The sequence below is a fragment of the Lagenorhynchus albirostris genome, chromosome 19, assembly GCF_949774975.1.
Source record: "Lagenorhynchus albirostris chromosome 19, mLagAlb1.1, whole genome shotgun sequence".
NCBI classification, from domain to species: Eukaryota; Metazoa; Chordata; class Mammalia; order Artiodactyla; family Delphinidae; genus Lagenorhynchus; species Lagenorhynchus albirostris.
Window position 1 is genome coordinate 15,645,256 of NC_083113.1, and position 15,931 is coordinate 15,661,186.

Here is a 15,931-nt window from a genome sequence, read left to right on the forward strand (position 1 = left end):
TAATTTTAGTGGTGTAAGATGTGTCCAGTTTTATTATTCTGCATGTGATTATCCAGTTTTCCCAACACCATTTATTGAAGAGACTATCCTTTCCCCATATTGAATATTCTTGACTCCCTTGTCAAGTATTAGTTGACTGATACAAGGGGGTTATTTCTAGACTCTCATTTCTTATACATGGGTCCATGTGTCTATTTTTATGCAGATACCACACTGTTTTGATTACTATGGCTTTGTCATATAGTTTGAAATCAGGAAATGTGATGCTTCCAGCTTTGTTCTTTCACAAGATTGCTTTGGGCATTTGGGGCCTTTTGTGGCTCCATACAAATTGTATTGGGTTGGCCAAAAAGTTCATTCGGGTTTTTCCATAAAAAGATCACTTTTTCCTGTTTCTGTGAGAAAAGTCTTTGGGAATTTTGATAGTGATTGCATTGAGTCTGTTGATGGCTTTGGGTAGTATGGACATTTTAACAATATTAATTCTTGCGATCCATGAACATGGGATATCTTTCCATTTATTTGTGTCCTCTTCAGTTTCCTTCATCAAAATCTTATATTTTTCAGTGTCTAGAGCTTTCTCCTCCTTGGTTAAATTTATTGCTAAGTATTTTTGTTGTTTTTGATGCTATTGTGAATGGGATTGTTTTATTTCTTTTTCAGATATTTTGTTGTTAGTGTATACAAATACAGCTGATTTCTGTCTGTTGATTTTGTGTCCTGCAACTTTACTGAATTCGTTGATTAGTTCTTACAGTTTTTTTGGTAGTGATTTTAGGATTTTCTATATATAAGATCATATCATCTGCAAAGAAAAAGAAGACAGTTTTCTTCTTTCTTTCCTATTTGGATGTATTTTTTTCCTTGCCTGATTGCTCTGGTTAGGATTACCCATACTATATTGAATAGGTCTGGTGAGAGTGGGTACCTTTGTCTTGTTCTGATCTTAAAGGAAAAGTTTCAACCTTTTACCATTGGATATGATATTGTTGTTGGCTTATCATATATGTCCTTGTTTATGCTGAGGTATGTTCCTTCTATACTCAGTTTGTTGAGAGTTTTTATCACAAAAGGATGTTGCATTTTGTCAAGTGCTTTTTCTGCATCTATTGAAATGATCATATAATTTTTGTCTTTCATTCTGTTAAAGTGATGTATCACATGTATTGATTTGCGTATGTTGAACTACCCTTGCATCCCAGGAATGAATCCTTCTTGGTTGTGGTGTATGATCCTTTTAACATGCTGTTGAATTTAGTATGCCTATATTTTGTTGAAAAATTCTGCATCTATATTCATTAGAGATATTTGCCTATAGTTTTTCTTGTAGTGTCCTTATCTGCCTTTGGTATCAGGGTAATGTTGGCCTTGTAAAATGAGTTTGGGAGTGTTCCCTCCAGTTCTATTTTTTGGAAAGTATGAGAAAGACTGGCATCTGTTCATCTTTAAATGATTGGTAGAATTCACCAGGGAAGCCATCTAGTCCTTGGCTTTTCTTTTTTTGGTGGGAGGGGAGGGTTTTCTCTATTGAAAGATTTTGATTACTGATTCAACTCCTTATTCATTATTGGTCTGTTCTGATTTTTTATTTCTTCATGATTCAGTCTTGGTAGGTTGTATGTTTCTATGTTTCTTCTAGGTTGTCCACTTTGTTACCATATAATTGTTCATAGCAGTCTCTCATGGTCATTGTATCTGTGATATCAGTCATAATGTCTCCTCTTTCATTTTTTATTTTATTTATTTGACTCCTCTTTTTCACTTCTTGATGGCGTCCTTAGCACAGTTAGTAAGATCCGCTTCTCTGTAACGTCCTCTGAGAATGTTATCTGCTGCTCTCTCAGACTTTTCAGTGACACAGCTCATAATTCAGTACTTTGGATGTGATGAGAGAAAAATGACACTCTTTGGCACCATCCCACATAGCTGGGAAAGCAGGGTACTCACACATCCTTATTTTCCTTCATGAACGAAATCATGGGCCAAGATTTCTCTTGGCCCTAAGCCGTGTTGCCTTGGTGGAGGGGTGAAGTAGGTAAAGTCAAACTGTTCCTCTTACCCTCTTTGATGAGTCCAAACTTGTATTTTTTGCTCCACTGATGTACTGGAACTTCTTGGCTGGAGACGTGTACTTTCACAAAAGCTCTGTCTTCTATTAGGTGCTTGTCTAAGACAGTCATTTTCTGGGGGCTCCTGGACCATGGCCAAGAGAGGCTAGAGTCAGTTCACATGCCTCTCAGGGTCTATAGCCAGGACTGAGGTCTGTATGCTTATAACTTAACATTGGGTAGGCATGACTCCTTCTCAGTCCCTTAGCATACGGTGCTGGACCCCACAGTTCCCACAAAGGCACTTTTGTCCATAGATGGATGCCAAATTACTGTTTTTGCAGTGGGGCCACTGCAGAGGGATGTCTTATTTTGCCATGATTGCTTTTGGTTTCTTAAGCCCGATTGTTTATAAGTCCTTGATCTTCAGCAGAAAAGGGCTCCAAAAGAGGAGTTTCCATTATTCCCACAGCATACTCTCAACTTTAGTGGATGTTCATGGTCATAGGGTCCTTTTAGGACCTAGAAATAAATTATCAGAAACATTTTTTATGAGCTAGCTCCTGGTGATTTCCTTTTATCTTACCCCATCTCTCATAGAAATTCCTCAAAGTATAGGAAATATGGAAAGCTACCTTTGTTCCAGTGCTGTTGAAGATTTTTTTCTTATGTTTATATTTTTGGGGCATTTTGGTTTTTAACTAGAAAAAGTGCATTTGATTTCTATGTTCAAATCACACTTCTTTGAAGAAATTTGTTACCAGTCCCTCATTTCTGACACTTTAATCTTTCTTGGTACTGTTTTCTCACAGTTCTGGTTGTAATTCAAGTTCAGACCATTTTATAAAAACTTCATTAATCTTTTTTCTATATCTGTTGGTATTTGTAGCATTCTATTTGTGGCACTCTTTTTTCAGTATATGTGAACTCTGAACAAAAATATATCCAGTTTTTGTGGCTGCAGACACCTGTTATAGGCTTATGAACAATAAATCCTCATTTTCAATTTAGATTTCTTCTGATCTAATGAACAATATGTGCAACTGCTAAATCAATGAATATCTCTGTTTGGATGTTCCTACTATACTTCAAAGTCATTCTCTCCCCATTTCTGCTTCCATCCAAATCCTATTTTCATTTTTTCATGTACCAATGAATCACAGGGATCTAGTGAGTTCCCAGACCAATTAACTTGAGTAAAGTTTTGTATTCCGCCAGTTTTTGCACTCAGTATAAATTAGTACCCAAGATCTCTTTAACTCACAGTAGTTATTAAAGATATGTGCTTGCTAAATCAATGAATGAACATAAACTGACAGGATGTTGCTAAAATGATATTTTTCTTTCAGACAATAACAAAAACAGGTAAAATTTATTTTATAATCTCTTACCTTTGTATACTATCAGAAAAAGTTTCAATATGTTTTGTCCACTACATCTAAGATGGATGACTCCAGATTGAGTGGGAATATGTTGTTACAGGAAACAGTGACATTCAAAGATGTGGCTATTGACTTCACTGAGGAAGAGTGGCAGCAGTTGGATCCTGCTCAAAGGAACCTGTACTGGAATGTGATGCTAGAAAACTATAACAACTTAATCACTGTGGGTAAGGGTAGTTTCCTATATAACTCAAACTCTGGGGGTAAATTACCTTTTTTTCCCCCAGTGTTTCTGAAATGTGTGGAACCTTTAAATGTTAGCCTGAGTTTGGCCTTTAGGTGCCTTTGCTCACATTCATGTGCATGCTGCAGCTTTCAAAGCAAAATGTCATCCTTGGTTATGTTTCAAGGGGCAGTATTCCTAGAAAACATAGTTTTCTTGTCCTTCAGAAAGCCTGGTTTCCCTGGGCCAGCCTCAGTTCTTGAATGATTGTTCCTAGTATTTATGCCCAAATCTTATGTCACTTCCCTTTGACAGGATGTCCATTCACCAAACCTGATGTGATTTTCAAGTTGGAGCAAGAAGAACCATGGGTGGTGGAGGCAGAAGTGTCAAAGAGACATTGTCCAGGTTAGTGGGAAGGAACCATACAGGTGAGGAGGGGCCAGGGCCCTTTCATTGTTAATCTGTAAGTTTTTGATCCCTCTGAAATGTTCTTCAAAGTTATTTTTTTTAAGGCCATAGAACTTTGTAATGACAATTGGTGTGAATTTTTTATATATGTAAGATGTCATTTCTAGATAATATTCTTAACTTCTTTCCTCAGAACCTAAAAGACCAGTTAGCTTTCTTACCTGTGTGCTAGATATCAACATTTCCTAATTCATTCCCAGCTTTGCTTTGGTAATCATTCTAGTCTTTCTGCCCACCTTTTTACATAGGCTCCTTTCGTTTTACGTTCAGATATTTACAGAATTGAAGTTGTTTAAATAAACTTGTTGACATTTAGAGTCCTTTACTGTTTTCTCTTTTTCCTTCCATTGTAAATGCTTTAGCATCATATTTTGTACCCATAGTCACACTTCCCACTGTAATTTAGCTTTTGCTCTCATACTTCAGTAATGACTGTAATCCTTTTATTTCAATAAAGATTTAAAGTCAGTGCTACTTTTCTGTTATCTCCCATTTTCTGCTACATTTGTCATGTATATATGCATGTGCTTGTGTGTTTGTGATACATGTGTATACATATGTATAATGCATACACATATATACATGCATACATATACATACATATATTTTTAATTTGAAAGATGTTGTGATGTCTTTTTTTGCTCTTCAAGAAGATAAATTTATACTTCTACTGACAATTTCTGCAACTTAGTCTATTAGCATTCCTTAAATCATTGCCAATTTGATAAATGAAAAATAACTTACTATAGTTTGAATTTGCATTTCGTTTATTATAAATGAAGGCAAGCATCTTTTCATATGTTTAAAATCTATCTATATTTCTTTTTTATGAACAGTTTGTGTTTTATGCCCCTTTTTTTCTGTTGAGTTCTTAATTTATATGAATTCTTAACATATGAAGGTGATTAGCCGTTTCTCTTGTTTTTCTAGTATTTTTTTCCGGTCACTCATTGCTCTTTAAAGTACTTTTTACCACCGTTAAAGTTCACATAGTTAAAATAACAACCGTTTCTTACAGGAGATTTATCATATGATTCTTTTTCCTTTTGTGTATATGGGTGAATATTATTTACATATTTCTTAATAATGAATCATACTTACATTTTTGCTATGAATTTAAATATCTTAACTCTGTCAAGCTTTGAAGTCAATGTTACACTGGTTTTGTAAATAAAATTTAGAAGCTTTTCTTCACGTTCTAGAACATTTATATAGCATTGGCATAAAACTCCCATAAAATTTTTATTTATCTTACCTGTTGAACTATTTGGACCTTGCAGATTTTTGAGGGAAGTTTCTTTGACAGCTTTTCTCCATTGTTCCTTTTTTTTTTTCCCGGTACGCGGGCCTCTCACTGTTGTGGCCTCTCCCGTTGCGGAGCACAGGCTCCGGACGTGCAGGCTCAGCGGCCATGGCTCACAGGCCCAGCTGCTCCACGGCATGTGGGATCTTCCCAGACCAGGGCACGAACCTGTGTCCCCTGCATTGGCAGGCGGACTCTCAACCACTGCGCCACCAGGGAAGCCCTTCTCCATTGTTCCTTTTATAACTGTTCTATATAGATGCTTTTGTCTCTCTTGGCAATAGTTTTGATAATAGACTGTAATTTTCCAGAAAGATACCATTTTAATCCTGGTTTTCGAATTAATTTTCACAGAGTTGAACAAAGAAATTGCCATAAATATTTAAATTTCCTTTGTATTTTAAGAAGGTTACCATATATTGATGTTCCAGGGCCATCTGTTATATTTAACAATTTGTTTCATCTGTGTTTTCAAATCTGTTTGTATAAAATTATTCATAGTGTTGTCTTCTTATTTATGTCTTCCATAAATACTGCAACATTCTCAGCTAGCATCATCAAATATTGGCTCTCATTCATTGCCTTCACACTCTACCACTGAGAGTCATATTACATAGATGCTAGACCTTTTTTTCCTCCATATTTTTAAATATCTTTTGCTATTTTCTTCCTCTGTATCTCTGTGTTGCCTTCTCAGTAATTACTTCAGATATATCTTCCAGTTTGCTAATTCTCTCTTCAACCATGTTTATTCATCTTTTTAACTCATCCACCTTTGAAAAAATTTTTAGTAGTATTTTGTATTTTTGTAAGTTCCTCTTCTTTTTGTTTTTGCTATGCTTTTTTCTTCTCACATCTTTCTGATTCTTCCTAGTAATTTCTGTGGCTTCTTCAGCTTTGTGTTTTTATCTTTTGCTTCTTTAAAAATACTGTACATAGCTCTTTTGTATTCAGTATCTGACAGCTCCAGTATTTTAAGTTCTCAGGTTTAAATATCTTGTTTTTGAGGACTCAGTGTATTTTGGTTCTTCACATAGTTGATGATTGCTGATCCTAAACTTAAATTTTTAAAATCTTAATTTGTGCTAATTCTGTTGTCCTAAATTGGGGTTACTTTCCTCTGAAGATGATTTGCATGTGCTTCTGGTGGGTGCCAAGAGGCGTTACCAAGTGAGGATCAGTTGAACATTCTTTGAAGGTCTTGGCTTTTTGTAGGAATCTTAGTTGAGCTTCTCTTCTTTATTGATGGCCCAAGAGCCTTATACTTTAGTTAACAAGGCTTTGCATAGGTACTCAAGACAGATCTGTCTTGCAGGTTGCTTTCAGGTCTGCTGTCTCTCAGACCTGGTTTTGGCTAATACTTGTTTTTATTTTGTTCATTTTTTCTGTGTATGGAGCTCAGGCATGGTTGTTGGAGAGGATTGCAGTGTTCTTGGAGATTTATGCTACTTCCTATCAGCCCAGTGATGCTTCAGAATTTATGCTTTATCCACTATCTTGTTTTGCAATACGAGGTTACCTTACTGTAATTTCAATACTTAAAGTCTTTAAATTTTTTTAAGGTTTTTTTTTTGATGACCATTTTTAAAGTCTTTATTGAATTTGTTACAGTATTGCTTCTGTTTTATGTTTTTTGGTTTTTTGGCCCCAAGGCATGAGGGAATCTTAGCTCCCTGACCAGGGATCAAACCCACACCCCCTGCACTGGAAGGCAAAGTCTTAACCACTAGACCACCAGGGGAATCCCTAAAAGTCTTTATGTAGCCTTTCTCTCTTTTTTCCCCCCACTTGCATGGTGTTCATTATTTTGGATGGTTTTATTTTTCTCTTTTCTTTCTTTCTTGGTTCTGCTAGTTAATTTTTTTTAGCCCTTTTTGTTTTCTCATTGTTTCTTCCTCATGCATTTATATTTCTATTTTGAGCTCATTTATAGTTGATATTTTCATTAAGTTTTTTCATTCATGGCAATACATTTAATCAAGATTTTCATTTACTATGTGTCAATTGTCTTAGCTTGAAGTTTTTGTCTGCTTTCTTTATCTCATGTTTCTTTTCTTTTTTCTCTTATACTTTTTTAGAGATCTGATTCCAGTACCTTCTCATTTATGAGTGAGGATAGTTCCTCCTTGACCTGACTTTTAAAGAAGGATATTGTTAGGGAAGGAAAGAAAGTTCTCTGATCTAGAGCAGGAATATGCAAACTATGACCTGTAGGCCAGCCACTTGTTTCTAGAGTAAATGAAGTTTTACTGAAATATAGCCACAATGAATCATTTACATCTTAACTATTAATACTTTCACATTGCAGAGGCAAAGTTGAATAGTTGTGTCAAAGACTATATGACCCACGAAGCCTAAAATATTTACTATCCGACCTTTAAGAAAAAGTTTGCCGACTCTTGATGTATAGGAATGCATCTGTTCTTCATACTAAAGCCTTTTATTCTACATGGTTGTGTGAATATGTTTAGGTTTTACTTCTTCTCATCCAAAAAGGAACTGCAGCTGCAAGTCTTCTCATAACTCTGAATCTTACACTCTCACCCCAACAGACTTCTTCCTAAAAAGACAGTATTTCACAGTGTTTCCTCATTCAGTCCTGGCTTCCTTGACATACCTTGGGATGTCAAGTCTCCTGTAATCAGTCTCTACTCCCAAATTTCCATGTTGTAATCATGGGTTAATTAATTCTGCCCTTCAAGGTGTGATATCCGTTTTGACAATGTCAGCTGCTTGCTGTGCCCAAGATCAGCATGAACAGCTGTCTTCTCTTAGAATCCTTTTTTCCCTATTCCACCCTTCACTGTATTTGTCAACACTAACTCATTTATTATAATAGGGGTTACGGCCACCACCTAGGATCATTGAAGAATCAATGACTTTTCATTCCTGTTTGTATAGAGGAAAAGAGATCAGATATGTTTTCATTTCACCATCTTAAAACATGGAGTCTTTTCTGTCACATTTGATATTTTGATCTTGCCCTTGGAACTCTTGTACACTTCTACTTGGATAGTACCTTAAAGACCTGATCTTACCTTTTCTCTCAACACCTTTTGCTTAATTGAGCTTTTCTCTTTCCCTGAACTGAGGGGACTCAATAGCTTAAGCTTAGTATTCTGCCTTCTTTTCTACATTTATAATCTGCAACCACGTCTCTAACTTTACCTGCATTATAGCTTCACAAGAATTTTTCCTTTACTTTATTCTCAGTCTGGCAGAGAGGGAGAAAAATCTCCATTTTCCTCTCCTAGAGCTAAGCAGCCACTGAGGACTGAATGTCTCACCTTTGGATATGTAGACGTTCATTTATTCTATGTTTGAGCCAGTTCCTTATCTCTGAATTTCTCTGCCTGGTGTCCTTGTCTCTAGAGCCTTTCTGCTTATATTTCTCAAGAGAGTAATCTCCCATCTTCTCTAGGGTGGAAGAGTGGTCTTTGTCTTTGTTAGTGTATATCTTTTTCTTTCCTTATCTAATTTTAGTGTGGTTTTGTGTAGGATCAGAGATAAATTCATGTATTTATGAGGCCATATTTAAGCATAATTTCCCACTCTTTGTTTTCCCTTTCAATCATGCTACGCAGGCTCTTCCAGTTTTATATTCCGATTCTTCTTTTTTTTTTGATATTTATTTATTTACTTTGGCTGTGCTGGGTCTTAGTTGCGGCATGCAGGATCTTTGTTGCAGCACGTGGACTCCTTGTTGCAGCATACGGACTTCTTAGTTGTGACATGCAGACTCTTAGTTGCAACATGCATGCAGGATCTAGTTCCCCAAACAGGGATCGAACTCAGGCCCCCAGCATTGGGAGTGCAGAGTCTTAACCATTGGACCACCAGGGAAGTCCCTATTCTGATTCTTTTATCCAATTTTTACCTTCCTATTGTTTGTTCTCATTTTATTAATTACTGTATTGTTCAGAACAATTTTATTTATTCACTTTTTAAAATATATAATACATACTTGTAGTACAAATTTTTTAAACTACAATAGGATATATATTGAAAAGTAAATTTTCTTCTCTGCTGGCAACCCCTAGTATCATTTTCCCTTGAGCTATTATTTACTTGCATTTTCAAACATTTTTATTGAAGCCACTTTAAGTTGATAGGTTAACTTGCAAATAATTACCATTTTTGCTATCGAATATTCTTTTCCAGGAATGTGATACACCTTTTGTCTTAGTTTCCTAGAGCTGCCATAATGAAGTAGAGGCTAGAAATACACAATCAAGGTGTAAGTAGAGCAATGTTCCTTCTGAAACCTACAGGAGAAGATTCCGTGTATCTTTCAGCTTCTGGTATCCCCAGACATTCTTTGGCTTGTGGTAACATAACTCCAATTTGTGTCTTTATCTTCACATAGTGTTCTCCCTGTGTTCTGTCTCTTCATGTGGCATTCTTTTTATAAGAACACCAGTCATATTAGATTAGGGGCTTACCTTACTCCAGTACGACCTCATCTTAACTAACTACATCTGCAATGACCTTATTTTCAAATAACTTCATGTTCTGAGGTACTGGGGGTTAGGGCTTAAACATATATTTTAAAGGGGGAACACACAATTCAACCTATAACACTTTTATTTGTTCAAATCTGTGTGTGCATTTTAAAGTTTTCTTATAATTTTTAGACATTTCTTATTAAATTTATTCCCAGATTTTTCATATTTTTGTTGTCATTGTAAGTGTAGTCTTTTGCTATATTTTCTAAATAGTTGTTTGTATATATGAAGGTTACTGAAAGTGAATATTAATTTACTATATATAGTGAATTTAATTTTTTACTTTTTATAATTTTTCAGGTGGATCAATTTTGCAAGTTAACAGTTTTAGTATTGACAAATAATGTTAACTTTACCTTTCCTTTCCAAGTTTTTATACCTTATTTCTTTCTCTTATTTAATACACTACCCTGTACTGTAATAATAGTTGTGATAGTACTTATCTTTTTCTTATTCCTGACTTTAATGTGAATGCTTTGGGATTTTTCCCATTAAGAACAGTGCCAGGGTTTAAGTTATACTGTGCTTTTTCTCAAGTTAAATAAGTGTCTGTTCCCATTTTATAAAGTGATTTTTATGGAAAATAGGTGCTGAATTTTATTATCTTTTTAATATCTTTGGAATGATTACTTGATTTTTCACTTTTGACCTATTAATGTATTTACTTATAGTAATAGATTTCCTAATATTGAAACATACTTATATTCCTGGAAAAAACAACATATATATGTCTTATATTTAATGTGCTTTTGGGTCACTTTTTTTTTCTTCTGGGTCATTTTGATATGTAGAGTTTTCGCATTGATATTCAAAAATGAAATTGGTGTATAGTTTGCTTTTTTGGTTGTCATCTTTATCAGGTGTTGATGTTAATATTATGTTTGTCTCACACATAAAAAAATGGGAATTCTTTTTTCTTTCATAATATTTTGTACAGCATGACAGCTGTCCCTTAGGTGTTTGTTTAAATTCCCATGATAATATCTCTGGGCCTTTTCTATTTGTTTTGTTTTGGGGTATTTCTTTTCATATTTTTCTGTTTATTTTGTGGAAATTGGTATTTGTTTTCTCCATCTTATAGAGTCAGTTTTGGTAATTTATATTTTCCAGAAAATTATGTCAAAAAGTTTATTTAAATGGAGTCCTGTGAAGTACTTTTATGATTTTTTAGCTTCCTGTTTTTGTCTTTTTCTCTATCGCTATTTCTTCTTACTTTATTTGTACATTCTGAATTCTCCCTCTTATTTATCCAACAGTTTACCTTTTTTCTTTCAGATCCCATTTAAAAGCAGTCAAAGCTATTTATATTCATAAATATCTGTCTCTACTCATATTTCCTTTCCTGGAATTTCCTAAAGCTTAGGAAATAGGAGATATATGTACCTGGAATTTGCTTAATAAGACACTAGGCCATAAGCTAAGAACCAATCCCATACTAGTATATTAAAAAAAATTTTTTTGATATAATATTGGAAAAATTTACAAGTGATATTTATTTGCAATTTGTTTTAGGAGAAATATGGGGGATGGATGAGCATCAGAAAATCCAGGACAGACTTTTGACACAACTTGAAGATAAATTCACAAAAACACTGACTGAAGAAAAAGTGAATGAATGTCATAAGAAATTTGCAAATGCATTTTCTCCAAACTCAGACTTTTTTCCTTCCAGTCACAATCTCTACAAATATGACTTATTTGGAAAGTGTTTAGAACATAATAATTTCAACTATTATAATAATGAGAGAATCCTTGTAAGAAAAGAACATTGTGAATATAATGGACCTATGAAATCATTTGGCAATAGCTTATCCCATCTTGTAGTAACCCCCTTTAAGTGTAATCATTGTGGAAAAGGTTTTGATCAAACTTTGGACCTCATAAGACACCTGAGAATTCATACTGGAGAGAAACCCTATGAATGTAAAAAATGTAGGAAAGCCTTCAGCCAAAAGGAAAAACTCATTAAACATCATAAAATCCACAGTAGGGAGCAGTCTTATGAATGTAATCAATGTGGAAAAGCTTTCATTAAAATGTCAAATCTCATTAGACATCAAAGAATCCATACTGGAGAGAAACCCTATGCATGTAAGGAGTGTGGTAAATCCTTCAGCCAGAAATCAAATCTCATTGATCATGAAAAAATTCATACTGGAGAGAAACCTTATGAATGTAATGAGTGTGGAAAAGCATTCAGCCAGAAGCAAAGCCTCATTGCACATCAGAAAGTTCATACTGGGGAGAAACCTTATGCATGTAATGAATGTGGTAAAGCCTTCCCTCGAATAGCATCTCTTGCTCTTCATATGAGAAGTCATACAGGAGAGAAACCTTATAAATGCGATAAATGTGGAAAAGCCTTCTCTCAGTTTTCCATGCTTATTATACATGTGAGAATTCATACAGGTGAGAAACCTTATGAATGTAATGAATGTGGAAAATCCTTCTCTCAAAGCTCAGCCCTTACTGTACATATGAGAAGTCATACTGGTGAGAAACCTTATGAATGTAAGGAATGTAGAAAAGCCTTCAGCCACAAAAAGAACTTCATTACACACCAGAAGATTCATACTAGAGAGAAACCTTATGAATGTAATGAATGTGGGAAAGCTTTCATTCAGATGTCAAATCTTGTTAGACACCAGAGAATTCATACTGGAGAAAAACCCTATATATGTAAGGAATGTGGCAAAGCCTTTAGCCAGAAATCAAATCTCATTGCTCATGAAAAAATTCATTCTGGAGAGAAACCCTATGAATGTAATGAATGTGGTAAAGCCTTCAGCCAAAAGCAAAACTTTATTACACATCAGAAAGTTCACACTGGAGAGAAACCTTATGATTGTAATGAATGTGGTAAAGCCTTCTCTCAAATTGCTTCCCTTACTCTTCATCTGAGAAGTCACACAGGGGAAAAGCCTTATGAATGTGATAAATGTGGGAAAGCTTTCTCTCAGTGCTCATTGCTTAATTTACATATGAGAAGTCATACAGGTGAGAAACCATATGTATGTAATGAATGTGGAAAAGCTTTCTCTCAAAGAACTTCCCTTATTGTACATATGAGAGGTCATACAGGTGAGAAACCTTATGAATGTAATAAATGTGGAAAAGCTTTCTCCCAAAGTTCCTCCCTTACTATACATATACGAGGTCATACAGGTGAGAAACCCTTTGACTGTAGTAAATGTGGAAAAGCCTTTTCTCAAATCTCATCTCTTACACTTCATATGAGAAAACATACAGGTGAGAAGCCTTATCATTGTAATGAGTGTGGTAAGGCTTTCAGCCAAAAGTCACACCTTGTTAGACACCAGAGAATTCATACTCATTAGGAATAGAAACTATGAATCTTGTGAATATGGAAAAGCCTTTGGAAGGAATTAGCACCTCCTTGCACAGTACATTATCGGATCTAGAGCAGAAAACTGTGAATGTGGGAAAGCCGTTTGAAGAAGTCACATTTGTGACACAGTTCTTACCAAGGTGACAAATTGTATAATGAGAAAGCTGATTGTCAAAAATCTTCAGCAGATATCTTATCTAATGATAATATTTATCCAGCATTATCTTTAAAACCTGAAATAAGATATTTTCATCAGCATGCCAGCATGATACTTGAGCTCCTAGCCAATCTCTTAACCAAGAAAAAGAAGATTGGAGAAAAAAAAAAACCTCTTAAAATAACCTCTCATAGTAGAATAGTTAATTAGAAAATAGCTTGATATAAAATACCTGAGAATAAACAATAATGAATTACAAGACATATATAAAGTTATAAAACATTTTGAAGGTCACAAAAGCTCACATTTGAAATTCTGAGAAAAATAACATGTTCTGAAAAGACTTGACATGGTAAAAAAAATATAAATTGTCTCACAAATCACTAAGTTTAAAGTACTTCCACTCAAAGTTTTTACCAGTTAGTTATATTTTAAGAATTTCATGAACTGATTCAATATTTTATATGGGAATGTAAAGGGCCACAAATAGCTGAAACAAACATGAAAAACAAAAGAGAAGATAGACTACTAGATATCATTGCATATTTATTCAAAGCTCATAGCATTTAAACAGTGTGTTCTTTATGAGGAAATAAATCAGTGGAAACAAATTGAAGACTGGAGGAAAGACATGGGAATTTTGTGTATTATAGTGCTGTTGAAATCATTGGAAAAAGGATGGCCTATTCAATAAATGGAAGATTCATATGAACAAAAAATGTTAGTTCTTTATACCATATACAAAAATAAAACCCAGATTGAAGACTAGAATATAAAAAGCAAAATTCTATATAATGAAAAAATAGACTATATTTATTACTTAAGAGTAACAGGATTTCTTTAAAAACACATAAATATGGAACATTCAATTCTATTTTGGTGTATTGGCTTCAGAGGCACCCACATATATGCACAGAGATGCATGTGTTCATGCATCTCTTTATGTTCACTGCATCATGGTTTGTATTACTCTAAATTGAAAAGAACATAATTTCCATTAGTAGAGGAATAGATTGATACAATGTGATTATTTGTATGATAGAACACTATTTAAAGATACAAATTTGATATATCATTACATGGATGGATTACATAATATTGACAGAAAAAAGCAAAATGTACAATGAAACATAACATTTCTATAAATTTAATAAAACAATGCAAAGAACAGTACTGTGTATTGATCATGGATACATATATGACATTGATTGCCTTTTAGGAAGTGAAGGCACTTGTTATATTTGTAATATTTCTTTAATAAAAGAATGAAAGCAAATATGACAGTAGTAACAAATCTGGTTGTCAAAATTATGTTGTAGGTTTTGCTTTTTTATTCTCTCTTGCCTGTCTTTATTTTCTTGTTTCTCTAAAATAAGAATCAAATGGATAGGGACTTCCCTGGTGGTGCAGTGGCTAAGAATCTGCCTGCCAATGCAGGGGACACGGGGTCGATCCCTGATCTGGGATGATCCCACATGCCATGGAGCAACTAAGCCTGTGCGCCACAACTACTGAAGCCCATGTACCTAGAGCCTGTGCTCCGCAACAAGAGAAGCCACCTCAACGAGAAGCCCACGCACCGCAACAAAAAGTAGCCCCTGCTCGCCACAACTAGAGAAAGCCCGCATGCAGCAACGAAGACCCAACACAGCCAAAAAAATTATTTTTTTAAAAATCAAATGGATAGAGAAAACCTGGACCTATAGAAACAATTTTAAAATGGATTCTTATCTTTGATCAGATACTAACATTTATAGAAAATATCTTTAATAATACATAAACCAAACTGAATTAAGATAATATTTTGCTTACCCTCTCATAATGTTAATTAGGATACACACATCAGAAGTATAAAATAGCCTTTGTTTGAGACCAATTTTTAAATTTTTCATTTTTAAACACAAGTTCTTCCCTATTTGAAAGCAGTGAAGAAACAAAAGAAATACTCAGTTGTTGGGGTAACTGACTCTCCATTTGGAACAAAAAGTCATCTGCATTTGGGTTGGTTCAAATTGAGGGATAAAGACCATTCATGCATACTGTAAAATGTTAATGTAAAATATCAAGCCAAGAATAGTTACCTGTATCAGAGCAGAAGCAGTTTCAATGTATTTCAACGACTCTTTCTTTGGTTTCTAGATCCTTACATGGGAATTCAAATGCTGGTGATTTTTATGTGTCAGGTAAGAGCTCAGTGGATGTGAAAGTTCACTTCTTCCTATACCACAGCTGTTTTATATTCAGGCCTTTCAAATATTTATAGAACTCAAATTTCCTTTTCTGTGAATAGCCCATTCATGTATTTTGTCTATTTTTTCTACTGGGACTTTCAAAAAATGTTTTTATTTAGAAATAATTATAGATTTATAGAAGTTGAAGAAATAATAACCTAGACTACTCTGTGTACTCTATATCCACTTTCCCCTAATGGTAATGTTTTATGTAATTACAGTTATATATCATATTTGACACTAGTGTGATTCACAGGCCTTA

At 34.5% G+C, this 15,931-nt stretch overlaps 1 protein-coding gene across 2 annotated transcripts in view; it reads left to right on the plus strand.

The window, feature by feature from the left end:
* ZNF569 (zinc finger protein 569) overlaps positions 1-15,931 on the plus strand; it is a 68,711-nt gene that overhangs the window by 46,313 nt on the left and 6,467 nt on the right. Inside the window, exons 4-7 of one of the 2 annotated variants that reach the window (XM_060132314.1) lie at positions 3,531-3,657; positions 3,969-4,061; positions 11,445-12,341; positions 15,578-15,621. In XM_060132314.1, coding sequence (XP_059988297.1) covers positions 3,531-3,657; positions 3,969-4,061; positions 11,445-12,341; positions 15,578-15,621 — 1,161 coding nt within the window. Of the gene's footprint in view, positions 1-3,530; positions 3,658-3,968; positions 4,062-11,444; positions 14,808-15,577; positions 15,622-15,931 lie in introns of those variants that run through there. The other variant, XM_060132311.1, reaches the window with a different exon arrangement.